Raw genomic sequence first — 13,585 nt, 5'->3', positions numbered from 1 at the left:
ATTATCTAAGTGTGAGATCACACAAATCCTAACAGTCCTTCACCTTTACAGAGAAGAGAAGGCAAGGGTAAGGCCAAAGAACAACAACCCAAAGCATGCAGCAGTGGATCTTAACAACTAATAAGAGAGAAGACACAACATGGACAGAGAGGGAAAGGCAGCCTGTCACCTGTGACAGCAGCTGGGGTTTATGGTAGCAAGCACTGAGAATCCCAGCCATGGAGCTGGTTAAGAATATATCAACAAAACCACCTTTTAATGTTTCATTTATGTTCATAAAGCTTTTTCTTATCCTCACTGTCAAACCCAACCCAAGGCTTGCCATAATCTCCACTCCCCTGGTGAGGGCAGCAAGTGCTCCCATAGCTGGTGCCTTTCCCAAAGGTGCCTTCCCAGGGATTTTGTGCTTACATGTAAAGCTTCCTCTGATCCCAGAACCTTTGCATAGAGCTCACACAGCCTCATCTTCCTGAGAAAGAAAAGCAACAGAACACTTCAGTGTGAGGAAAAATAAAACAAATCACGTCTAATATACCCTGCCTCTAAGAGGACAAGTATTGTATCTGCTTGAATTTGAGGTTCCAGCTTCTGAGGATCTATCCCAATTTGTCAGCCTCCGGATCACTAGAAATAACCCAAGCTCCTGTGCTGCATACGTGCTGATTTTCCAGCAGTTTTGCAAGCTGTTATCTAGAGATAACTCCATCAGCCCAAACCCTCAAATTACCCAAATTGTCTCCAGCCTGTCAGGAAAAAAAAAAAGTAAGTCATTGTACATTTTTGTCTTGGCACATAGTCTAACTTACAGTTTGTTCCTACAAAGATGCAGGTCTCAATATACTGCAGCTCTCAGGGAATCAGTACTTCATTTCTCTTTATATAAAATTTCCTCCTGTTTTAAGTTTATGAGTCTATAAATCATTGAATGTACTTCATTCTGGGTCTTACTCTTAGCCATGCTGCACCAATTCCCAAAAGCAAGAAGATCAGGATGAATTAACAATTATGGCAAGCAAGCACAGCTCTGGAAAGACATTTACTTCTGGAAGAAAATCCAGTGCTCCACAAAAAGCCATGCTGGGCACAGAAACACAGAAGTCCCAGCTCTAAAACTGTGAGGGCTCCTCTTTCAGCTATAAAGGCATGTGAGGAAACCACACATGATTGCTGCAAGAAGCAACCCAGCTCTACATGAGCCCAGCTATACCCATGATAAAGAAATCAAAGAATGCCATGGAAAGAGGATGAAGAGAAACAGGATAACTTGAAGGGCCTTGAAGGTGCCCTCACATGCAGGTTGGAGATCGAGCAAGAAAGTGAAGGTTGCTACAGCTCAGGAGGAGCTGCAGCCCTGGCTGGGGTGGTTTTGCTGCTGGCTGGTGTCAAGCCCAGCAGGGAAAGGAAAGGAAAGGAAACAGCCCCTTCCTTCTGCCCTGGGGCACAGGACCAGGGTCAGCCTGCTCCAGAAGCAATGACAGGCCAGCAAGGCTCAGGGAGCTCCAGGACCTGAATATGAACATTCCCCTGCAGTCAGGGGTGACACAAATCCAGCAACAGCCCCAAGGAAAAGGGTGAAGTCCCAGTTTCTGCATAAGTGAGGTGAGCACTGTGCCCTGCAGACCACCAGCACCTACCCAGTGCCTGAACAGAACAAAATCATTTTAACAGCAGGGTCCAGCTGATGTCTCACAAATGCCACCAATTCCTCCTTTCAGGGCAGGTCAGAAACACCACAGGGCTCCACAGGAAAGTGAATTATCACCTTGGGACCCGTCTGCTCCTCCCAGAACCATGCTAGGGATGAGAAAGACCCCTCTAGACCTGCCTGTGCCCTGTCCTTTTTCCACAATGACTTGCAGACCTGTCACATTGACACTTTCTGAAAAATCCCTTCACCCAGGACTTTTCTCCTGGGAAGCTGAGAAGCCTCAGAGAAAAAGGAAAACAAATTCTTATCTCATTTGGTTCTCCTGTGTTGTGCTCACATGTGGAATGTGTTTGGAGATTGTTTCATTGGGTTTCTGTGAATTATTTTGGCTTATTGGCCAATCAGGGTCAAGCTGTGTTGAGGCTCTGGAGAGAGTCACAAGTTTTCATTATTATCTTTTTAGCCTTCTGTAAGTATCCTTTCTGTATTCTTTAGCATAGTTTAGTATAGTATTCTTTAATATAATGTAGTATCATAAAATAATAAATTAGCCTTCTGAGAACATGGAGTCAGATTCATCGTTCCTTTCTGCCACAGGGGTCCCAGAAAATACAATACAGACCCTCCAGGGAGCCTGGAAATGGCACACCAGTGGCAAGGTAGGTATTGTCACTTGTGGCCAAGTGCAGGGCTCCATGAAGGTGCAAGTTCACAGCTGTGTGCTGAGTGCATTGCAAACACAGATTAGTCAGTTCAAGATAGCTGTGCAAAGGAAAATATTAAGCTTCATGTCAAGGGCATCTTCAGACTCTTAAGAAGTGCAGACATTGGAAGGAATTAGTCATCAGTAACAGGGTATTATTTGACAAGAAAAAAAAACCAACAAATGAACAAACAAAGCAAAAACCAACAGTTTCTAAAGGATTGAATTATATCAAGATAAATCAATCACTGAGGACATTACCCCTAATAAAAGCAACTTTTGCATCTTGCTGGTGTCTCTGCAAGATCTGCATTTTTTGTCCAAGAGAAGTTTAAGGAAATTCTTATTAATGGACTTTTAGTCAATGCTAGCATGGAACAGAATAGCACTACATGGAGTAATATGCAGTGAGTAAAATCCTCATTTCTTGGCTTTGGGCTCGGCTGGGAAATTGCTATAAGCACTAAATAAGAGGAATGTTATGCCTGGAGCTCCCAAGGTAGGCTCCTGTTGAGAGTCACACTGTGCCCAGAGTGGAGGAAGTACAGGCACTCAGCTCCTTCCCTGGTCTCTTACTCCTCAGCAGCATGTGATGCCATGGCCTTCACTGCACAGCTCTGAAAGGCAGGGCACAACCTCACCACTGCCACCTGACCTGGGAACACCAGCTGGGAGGCAGCAGTGAAATTTACTCCCTTCAGTCTGGCTTAGCTGTAAAAAGATTTTCATCCTCTCCCACAGCTTCCAAGTCATGACTTAGGACAGCTGCCACAGACTCTACATCCTACTCTGCATTGCCAAGGATTACCAAAATCCTCACCCTGTCCTCAGCACCACAAAGGGGGAGCCCAGGTTGTGTGGAGCACAGCATCTCAGCAAGGTTCCCACTCTGCAGGGTGTCACAAGAAGCCTGTGCTCAGAACAGATCCCTCCCTGCAGCATCACAGCCCTCATCTAAATTGTACAAACGGTTGCACTCTGAGTGTACACTGGGAGAAGGTCTGGGCTCGTGCTCTGCCTTCTCCTGCACCCCAAATTCCATTGGAAGGAGAGCTGTGCTCTTGGGGAGAACAGGAGCTGTTCCTGCCTTTCTGGCTGTGGCCAAGACTGCTGGAGCCAGAGGCAGCCCTGCTCCAGGGTACAGCCAGCACATTCCTGAGCCATTCTTTACCAAAGTCCCTCTAGCCCAAGGTTTATTCCACAAAAGAGTTCAAAATTCCTGTATAAAACCTGGCTGCTGGCAGCAGCAGAGTCAGGTAATTGTGCCAGTGCTTTTAATGCCCAGGGAAAAGGATGGAGCCTTGCAAACAGCCAGGACAGACCCTAATTTCATAGAAAGAAAAGCTGTTCTCAAGGACTGCAAATGCTCAGTTGAATTGAGGGTACTGACACACAGTGTAAGACACCATTTGGTGTTCAGGATGGCTCAAAATTTTGGGCACACTGGGTTTCAGAACACCTACATTAGTTTTATCATCTGGCACCTGCTGGGCCTCTATCTCAAAGCCTCACTGCTTGTCCATTCCTGCCAAAATTAAAAGGGCTCTGTGGTACCAGGCTGTCATTTGAAAAGGCTGGGACATAAACAGCTCCATTTAAACCCATTATCCCCAGACTGCCAGACTATCTGAGATGACTGCATCTTCTCTAGTTAGACCAGCTATTACTGTAAAAATGTTTACTTGGGCACACTGCTCCTTTATCATATTTTAAAATCAAATGTTTTTTCTCCCTGTCAAACCAAGGCTCTCCTCATAATTCACAGTTTCTACTTGCAGCTTTCATTTGATCAGATACAGTGAATCAGTGTGATGGAAAATAAAAAAAAATCATTACTTTATAAATTCCATTTTAGTAATATACCAAAGAGCACTACTCTATGCAGAGATTTGTTACAAGAAGACACTAAAATGACCTTCATCTGTGCCTGAAGGGCAATTTTTTTCCCCACAGTGAGGATCTAGAGATGGAGGCAGCTTTCTGACCCCTCAGTGATGCTGAAGCTTGCTCATGGCAGCTACAGGTTCAAGTTGCACTAAGTTACAGATACTGAAAGGACCCTCCAGGGTAAACAGAAAATAAAGATCAAATCAAACACAGAGGCCAAACCTTTCCCTTCTGACAAGCTTTCCAAGAGCTCAAGGCAGCTGCAGGAAGCCAGGGAGGCAGCAGTGGGAGGAGGAGGCTGGTCCTGGACACTTTCCAGCAGAATATCTACACTACTTTCATATTGAGAACCCTAGAGCTGTTCCTTAGAAAGAGTCACATAAACACAGAAGCCTTGTGGGAAAATAAGAACCAGGACCAGAGAGTTTCCAAAGGGCAAGAGCTGTGTGGGAATTTCATGGGTCCTTCATCCAAAACCAAGTAAGGCATCTTCTTCCCTAATGTCTGCTACTGGCACAAGCTTACAACTTCCTTCAAATCAGGGCCTTTTTTTCCTGCTCTGGTCATTTATAACAATATTTTGACTCTAATTCCACCCAGATCTCCAGGGTTTGTACTTACCTTTCTTCTTTGGTGAGACCTGTCAGTCTTCTGCACTTCCGAGCAAGAATGAAGCTGGAAGACCACAAACAATTTACTCCATTATGCTGCTACATCCCCTGCATTATTTAAAACGCCAACAACTTAGGATGAGATCCTGTGATTCACAGTAATTGCTTCAGGGTCTCTGATAAAAACATCTATTTCACCTTTCTGCATAATGCTCTACCTGCTGCTTGCAGGACTCATTTAGGAAGGAACCACTCTGAAATTCATGTTAGAATATTTGCATGAGCTGTTTCCCAATTACTTTAATTTCATACAGCCTTGGGTGCAGGCATATAGCAATGACACAACACCTGGGATTGGGCTGGAAATAGTTTTTTAATAAAACTTTTAAGACTGATCATATTCTCTGGTTGCTAAAACAACCAGAACAAAATAAAACTTAATTCTAGGAAACAAATTTTCATTTAAAGAACTGAAGTACTTAGAAGTACATTTTGCAATCATCCTCTTTTTCTTCTCTTTCCTTTCCTTTCTCCAAGTTTGTAATTTGCCACACAAAAAGGCAAAAGATTACAGTGATAAAAAGTAGAAAGCTAAGTAGAATTTAATTTTTTTAATTAGCAAAAAAATTGAAGTAAAGCAATCATAGAAGATCACCATACACTGAGAAATTCAACCTTTAATTATTTTTAAGTATTTCCTTTGAAAAGCATCATGTTTTCCACTTCAATTGTTGCCTCTAAGACAAAATAAAAAGCATTAACTAGAGGAGACACTTTCTTTGTTCCTTACCCTATTATGGCAGGAAAGCTGCCATCAGGCTTAGTGTCATCAAGTGTTAGACCAATTGCAGCTTCCTCATCTTCAATGATCATGGTACCACAATATCCTGGTAAGAACAAGGTGGAAAAGCAGCCATGATCCATGAATCAAAACACAGGAGCTTCCAAGAAGTTGTAAAATACTCAATCACCTCCTGCTAACCCATGCCAGGACTAATAGCCAGAACATGACAGGAACCAGAACTCTCAGGTCCATTTGCTAAGGTAGGGGGTGGGTGATATTTGTAGGCAAACAGATGTGGGCTCATTATAGCCATTAATGAGAAGTGGGTGTTACTGCATTGCAGTTTGCCTTGGATTCAGTGAATTCCAAAACAGGAGTCATGGTGGAAGCATTCAGCATGTGAGGAGCCCAGGAGGACTAGTCCACCAGCTGGGGATGTCTGTGGGAAGCCACCTTCAGTTAATGCTGACCAGTCCATCCAGAAAGCAGCATTTTTGCAGACCCTTCCATCACACATCACTGGTACCTTCACAACCCTGCACAAGTGAGAGAAGCTCATCCCATACCCAGGTGCCACTCAAGGAGAGGACCACAGAACAGCCAAGGCAGTGAGCAACAGGAATGAATTCTCCCTTCATGACTATCTCCTTTTCTCATTCCCTCACCCTCCCTCTCCTCCCAACCAAACTCTCACGCTTCTCTCACAGGGGAAGGCAAAAAAGGCATAGAAGGTTCACATGCTCTGAACAGAGAGTCTGTTCTGTTGCCAGGTACTCTCTTCCCTCTCTCTGTCACTACTATTCCTTTCCATTAAAATGCAATACCCTTCTTCCTCCAGAAAGTTTCCTTGTAGTACACGATGCACTTGATGACTGAGCCCATGGGGATTCTGTTGATGAGCTGGTTCCTCATTGGGGGCAAAGGTGGGTTGAAATGAATCTTCAAACAAAGAGCTGGGGGAATGGCACTGATCACATATTTGCCCTGGAAAATAAATTATCTATAAGCCAAATACATTCTCCCCTGTGGCATTCACATTCTCTGAAAAAATCCCTTCACCCAGGATTTTTCTCCTGGGAAGCTGAAAAGCCTCTGGAAAAGGAAAACAATTCTTATCTCATTTGCTTCTCCTGTGTTGTGCTCACATGTGGAATGTGTTTGGAGATTGTTTACCCACAGGTGATTGTTTCATTGGATTCTGGTGTGAGTTGTTTTCACTCTCTGGCCAATCAGGGCCAAGCTGTGTCGAGACTCTGGAAAGAGTCACAAGTTTTCATTACTATCTTTTTAGCATTTAGTAAGTATCCTTTCTATATTCTTTAATATAGTATAGTATTCTTTAATTTATATTAGAATATTATATATTCTTTAATATATAGTATTCTCTAATATATAATAATATATATTAAAGAATAATATATATTAAAAATATAATATATAAAAATACGTATTATATATTATAAATATATAATGTAAATATATTAAATAGATATATTTATTGTAAAGTAATAAATTAGCCTTCTGAGAACATGGAGTCAGATGCATCATTCCTGCCTTTGTCGAGACATTCCCGGCAAATACAATACTCCCCTACTTCAGCCCAAGTGTACTGCCCTAATGGCCTTGGAGGACATGTGGGGAGGCTGCAGGATGTATCTTGTGGAGCAATTTTGGCATTTTGCATAAGAACTGCAAAACTAAACCCTCACAAAATGCTGCTCATTAAATAACAAACAAGCATTATACAAACAGCCATCTGTTCAAATGGTGGGCAGCTGCCCTTCCCCTGGTGTTTAAAAGAAAGCCCTGTGCTCTAAGAGTCCACCAGTCTCCCTTCCATCTGGACTCCCCTGTTACAACTTGGAAGCAAAGCTTGCAGTGTTTTTCACTGAAAGTTTGTTGCTAAATTACATTTTACACCTTACAATTACCCTCTAATTCAGAAGGTAACTGAACACAAAGAGATACCAGGAAAGGAAAAGTCTGAACCCACACTTTGCTTTTAGGCAGCACTTTAAAGCTCTGTTAACTGGTATTACTTCAGGACAACAAGAACGTGTGACTTTCTGTCATAGCCACTTAAATCTCTGCTGTATTTTGTGCTCTGGAGAAGTCAAAAAGGAAAAGCTAAAGGTTTTGTAGCCACCACTAATTAGTTCTTAGTGGACATGTGTAAGTCTCTGTCCAAAGTTTCCCTCATCTGCTTTGTGATTGTCATGAAAGGGACAGAGACTGGGGACCACTGAAGAAAAAGGAACTTTGTGTGAAATTCTGGCCCTGCTTGCCAAGGACCCTGAGGCCTGAGCACAGCTTCTGACATTTCTAAGCTACTGTTGTTCACAGGTGTGTTTGCTGTATGCTACACTGAACCTGGTGAAAGGCGGAAAGGGGCACTTTGCCCTTTTGCAACAATAGCCCTGGAATTTTCCCCACCTCTCAGCTTGGCTGGACCTCTCCTGAGGTTTTGGGTGGTCCCCAGAGAAGACCCCTCACTTGTTATACAGCCACCGTGACAGACAAGCTGAGATGGAAGAAACCTCTCCATCAAGGACTGAGACATTAAACCCTTATGTGAAAAGGGCTCCCCCTGCTCTTTCCAAGGACTGGGACTGAAACCCCCAACCTGGGGGAGGTGTGTGGGGGAGGCAAGTTGACCAAAGCAAGGTGGATGTTGCAGGTGTGAGCAGTGGACCAAGAAGACAATGGCTCTCACCCACTGCTGAGAACGTGGACTGTGTGTACCCTTCTCTAAATACCATTTTTTCCTAGAAAATACAATAGACTACCTTTGATTTGGTTTCAAGATTCATCCCCTTCCCCCATCAAAAAGGAGTATAATAAGAGCTTGAATGAACTGGAACCTTGAGATCTCCCTGGATGTGACCTGGTGAACTCCATCGGCTGGACATCGAAGGGCTTCACTGTTTCTAAGTTTGGTAGCTATATACCTTTCTTTCTCTTCTTCCCTCTTTTCCTTGTTCTTCCCTTTCCCCCCAGTTCCTCCCCAACGCATTTTGCTGTGGTCATTCAATAAAGGTACATTGGTTTTTGATTAATACTGCAAACCCCCCTCTGTGCCATGTCAGTTTTTTTCACTCTGAGATCAATTCACAAACCATCACAAAACCCCTTCATAAGGACAGATGGTGACAACGTGGCATCACCTCATACAGCTCATGGTCCAGGGTCTCCACGATGACACCGTCCCCGGACTGGTCGATGCGCACCACGGGCTTGCGCAGCCTCACCCGCCCGCCCAGGCGCTCCATCATCTTCTCACTGATCTGCCCAGAGCCCCCAACAAACTTCCTCTCCTGAAACACAGACACGACAGCTCAGCAGAGCAGTGCTTGTGGAGCCTGGATCATGGCAAGCATTGCTCTCGGCATTCAAAACAAACGCCCTTCTTCCACTGTTATTGAAACATTTTAGGGAATTTTTGCGGTTTTTCATCTCCTGAAACAGAATTTCTTCTCCTGAAACACAGAATTTTTTACGCTCCTGAAACACAGAATTTTTTCCTCTCCTGAAACACAGACACAACAGCTCAGCAGAGCAGTGCTTGTGGAGCATGGATCATGGAGAGCATTGCTCTCAGCATTCAAAACAACTTCTTCCATTGTTATCAAAAAATTTTTGGGAATTTTTGCAGTTTTTCCTCTCCTGAAACACAGAATTTTTTCCTCTCCTGAAACACAGACACAACAGCTCAGCAGAGCAGTGCTTGTGGAGCATGGATCATGGAGAGCATTGCTCTCAGCGTTCAAAATAAACCCCCTTCTTCCATTGCTATAAAAACATTTTTGGGAATTTTTGCAGTCTCTGGAAATGCACCCATTTTACTTTCTCTTTCCAGCTTCTCAAATCCTTCCCGTATTTGACCACCATTTGAACTCTAGTCAAAACTAAAAGTAATAGCAACTTTGGAAGAAAATCCCTTCTCTAAATGTGGTCTCCAAAAAGAGAGATTCACACAGGCCTGTGTGAATCAGCAAGACTTCTGATAAGTGCTTAAACCTTCAAACCTTTCTCTGAGCTCACTCATCCCTGCAGAGCTCTGTGTATCAGAAGCAGGAAACCTGATCTACATAATAAATAACAAGGTGTAAGAAGTCACACAGCTCACATCAAAAATGTCTGCTGCACTATGTAATTCAACCCAACTTAAACTGCAACCATCTCTAACATAATACAGAATTCAAATAATATTTAATTAAACATATTCAACTTAAATTACCTACAGTAATTGCTTATCTATGAAAATTTATGCATTTTAATATGGTTAATGTATTTGCATTTTTATTTATGATTAAATAATTAGCATTTCTAAAAATATATCCATTTCTAATACAATTAGTGAAATTTGCACTTCTCAAGTAGAAGACCATTAACAGTGTCTTTACTTTCTTCAAATGCAGAAGCAGCTCTAATGTACCAGATTGCAAACATTTCAAAGCAATACCATATTTAGGGGTGTTCATTTTCTTTAGAGTGATCTTAAAATCTTAATGGTGTTAATGCTTAGAAATTTGCATCTTAGGAACCCAGCTCTGGGCCACATTTTTAGTATTAACTTGCAGCTGACATTGCCATCTCCATTAAGTGCTTCTGCAGTGCTTAGGATGGCTCCAGCCTCGTGACAGAAATAAGCATAAGTAAAATTTTCTCTTTTCAGTGAGGATAAACAAAGCAAATGCTTTAATCTGCATCCAAAAAAAAAAAGCCAGATACAAATCTCCTCATCCCTGGGGGCAATGTCATGAGTAGGGAGCAATCTTCAACACTAGTTTTGCAAGATCCAGATAAAAGAGTAAATGAACAAAACTAGTTATCAGTGTGCTACTTGCTCAAAAGTCATGGATGCCTCTGGACTAAAATAAACCAGCAAAAAATGAAATTAAACCAGGGCCTGCCAAGAGCTGCAGGAGGTGATGGCTGACAGTACCTGGCCCCCGTTGGTCGTGGAGAAAATCCGTGCTGTGCCCCCACACTGCTTCACGTACCACAAAAACCAAAGGGCAGAGACCTCGTGGGGCTCAGAAGTGACATCCACGTTCACAAACAGAGTTGCAAAACTCTTGGCAGCTCTGCAACAAAGACAAGAAAGCTGGTTAATTTAAAAACAGAATAATGCTGACAAGATTGTTCCCGAGTAGGCAGGAGCCTTTCACTGTGGGGGCAAAGGATTCCTTAATTTCAGCTGAAGTAAGAAATTATCAATTCCTTTTATGCAACATTTTTCAAGTAATCCTGCAAAAAAAAAATATTAATGAAACACTCCTGTATTCCAGAAAAATTAGGACACTGAGAGACAAAGCCCAAGTATGCTACTAATGCAAAGTTAGCCTGTCATCCTAGCCTCAGGACTAAGCACAGCAAGCCCTCCTGTCTTCACTGGACTCCAAAACCACCCTGTCCCCAGTTCCTGAGTTACAAACCAGATCTGCATCTCTCTCTGCCCCTGCTGGATGCCTGTCCCCTCAAGAACACAACACAGAGGTTATTCAAAACCCACCATAAAAAAGTTAGAGGTATTTTCTAAGCTAATTATCTAAGATCTGTGGATTAGTCAGCATCCATTCACTGCCCAATCCTCTGCTCAGGGAGAGTTTTGCAGCTGGAACACAGCAAGGAAAGAAATGTAAGTAGGAAGCCATAGAAGAAGTGACAGCATTCATGCCAGAGTCTGGCAAAAAAAAAGGAAAGGATACTTCTGGTAGGTTAAGTCAGTATTTTAAACAGTGTCCTGGTATCCAGTGGCAATGAACACAGAAACAGAAAATTGACCTGTGTCTGAAAAGAGATCACTGCTTTATGTCCTGTAACCTGTTCTTTCATAGCAGCTCTACTGTAAATTACTGTGTAAGCCTGTACAAGATTTTGGAGTGCACTAAGACAGAGGATTAATTACGACTCAGGGAAATATTCCTCCTGTTATAAGTAAATACTTCCCTCTGCCTTCACTCTGAGGAGGAGTTTAAAGAGACATGGACAGGAGCAGGATATTCCCAGTTTAACGGCATTGTAACTAATAGGAATGGAGATTCTATAGATACTTCATATGCAAAGCATCAAAGCCAGTGCAGAATCCACTTCTGGTTGCTTCTTTCTTTTTTTCAGTCTTCAAAGTTAAAAAAAACCCCCAAAAAACAACAAACCTAACTCTAACATACTGTTTCATAGAGCCCTAGATCTACACAGAAAAAGGAATCTTCTTTCCTTTCTAAAAATGCAAAGTCCCACTCAAGTACAAAGCTGGTCCATTTTCTGAAATATGGGTGCATTGTGAATTCATTCTTGACAGCCAAAAATAATACAGAAATTTTTTACAAGTTATTCATCTGTATAAACACATACTGTAAAATACTATTAATTCTATAAGATATTTTGCCTGATGTATTTATTAATATTTTATAAGCAGATGCTATTACATGGTGGTTACACTCTATCAGATTCTGCCACCTTTTCCCATTGCTTTTCAATTCCTGACATTTTATCTAGAAATGGCAGTATGATTTCAACCAAGAGCACTCAGGATATTTCCAGCATGCAGCTCTAGCCAAAAGCAAACCTGTACAGTCTGTTAGATAAGAGGAAAGAGTAAAAGATTGCCCTTCTGGATCATTACCTTCCAGGATGGGACATTTCTGCAGCATGCTACCTCAGTCTTGAACAAACAGAGCAAATCAAGCCAAGATGCACATATAAAATCTGAAAAGCATCTTCAGCTTATGCCAATATTCAGGTAAAATGTCAACTCTTATTCCATCAGAGCTGGAAAAAACATGACTGTAGTCACATGAGCTATTGGATGTTGAGTGAGCACCAGTTATGAACCAGAAGATTGCAAGTTTTGGACAACAGCCTGTTTTCCACTAATCATCACAGAACTACAGAATGGTGAAAGAACTGAAAGTGTGCTTTATCACTTCCAGCTCCCACCTCCCTGTCATGGGCAGAGACACCTTCCACTGGAGCAGGTGGCTTCCAGCCTGCCCTTGGGCACTTCCATGGATGGGGCAGCCACAGCTTCTCTGGGCAACCTTTGCCAGTGCTTTATCACCCTCGTGCTAAAAAAATTCTTCCAAATATCAAATTTAACCCTGCCCTCTGTCAGTGTAAAGCCAGAACCCCTTGTCCTATTACTAATGTCCTTGTTCACAGTCCTCTCCAGCTCTCCTGTAGCCCTTTTAGGCACTGGAAGCTGCATTGGAACCTTTTCTTCTCCAGGCTGAACAATTCTCTCAGCCCATCTTCAGAGCAGAGGTGGTCCAGCCCTCAGATCATCTTTGTGGCCTCATCTGGATTCACTCCAACAGGCCCAACATGAACAATAAAGGCCATGTTGCTCTCTAGAGGCTGCCTGAAGCCATAAAAATGTCCCATAAAAATGTCAGTGACAGCACCAGCCCTAGTGGGCACCAACAGGTTTATTCACCAAGCTCCAGCTCACGGTAGCCACGTGTTGGATACTCAGCAATTCTGAAGAGGTTGCTGTAGAAATCAATCTGCTCTTCAGCAACCAGGATTAATGGGCTTTTTTTTCCCTTCAGTGAGAAGAAAAACAATCAAACTGCTGTTGAATGGCAAGTAAAGAAAAATTGCATTGATGTATACATAAAACCAGGAAGCATTTTCAGTTTCCCTATAGTGCAACAGCTAAACAATAGAATGATGAGTTCTAAAGTGATTTAGTGCTACTGAAAGACAAATGTTATCTTTACAGCACTTTGGTAAAATCAGCTGGTCCAGCACAGAATAAATGTGTGTTGTTCCATCAAAATTTGATTCAAAAACCTGTTGTAACCATAACACTTTTCTCTGAAAGGCTGAACACACAGTAAAGAGCAGGAAACTGCACATAACAGATTAGGGTACTATCCATCTCTTCAGAAATAACCCTTCCCAAATATATTTTCTTTTTATTTTTGTCTAAAAAGTTAGGGAAATGT

The 13,585-nt window shown here is 42.4% G+C and overlaps 1 protein-coding gene across 1 annotated transcript in view; it reads right to left on the bottom strand.

The window, feature by feature from the left end:
- The window catches only part of MAOB (monoamine oxidase B), a 53,036-nt gene that overhangs the window by 8,152 nt on the left and 31,299 nt on the right, over positions 1-13,585 (bottom strand). Inside the window, exons 6-11 of the mRNA XM_071430262.1 lie at positions 10,579-10,720; positions 8,798-8,947; positions 6,458-6,617; positions 5,640-5,736; positions 4,860-4,913; positions 412-469 (exon numbers count right to left, since the gene is read on the bottom strand). Of these exons, the coding sequence (XP_071286363.1) occupies positions 412-469; positions 4,860-4,913; positions 5,640-5,736; positions 6,458-6,617; positions 8,798-8,947; positions 10,579-10,720 (661 nt within the window). The remainder of the gene's footprint in view (positions 1-411; positions 470-4,859; positions 4,914-5,639; positions 5,737-6,457; positions 6,618-8,797; positions 8,948-10,578; positions 10,721-13,585) is intronic.

This window comes from Agelaius tricolor, unplaced genomic scaffold (assembly GCF_023055355.1).
Source record: "Agelaius tricolor isolate 1412-34295 unplaced genomic scaffold, bAgeTri1.0.p SCAF_7, whole genome shotgun sequence".
Lineage (NCBI taxonomy): Eukaryota > Metazoa > Chordata > Aves > Passeriformes > Icteridae > Agelaius > Agelaius tricolor.
Note: the sequence above shows the minus strand (reverse complement) of the source record. Positions and strands in the feature narration are given on the sequence as shown.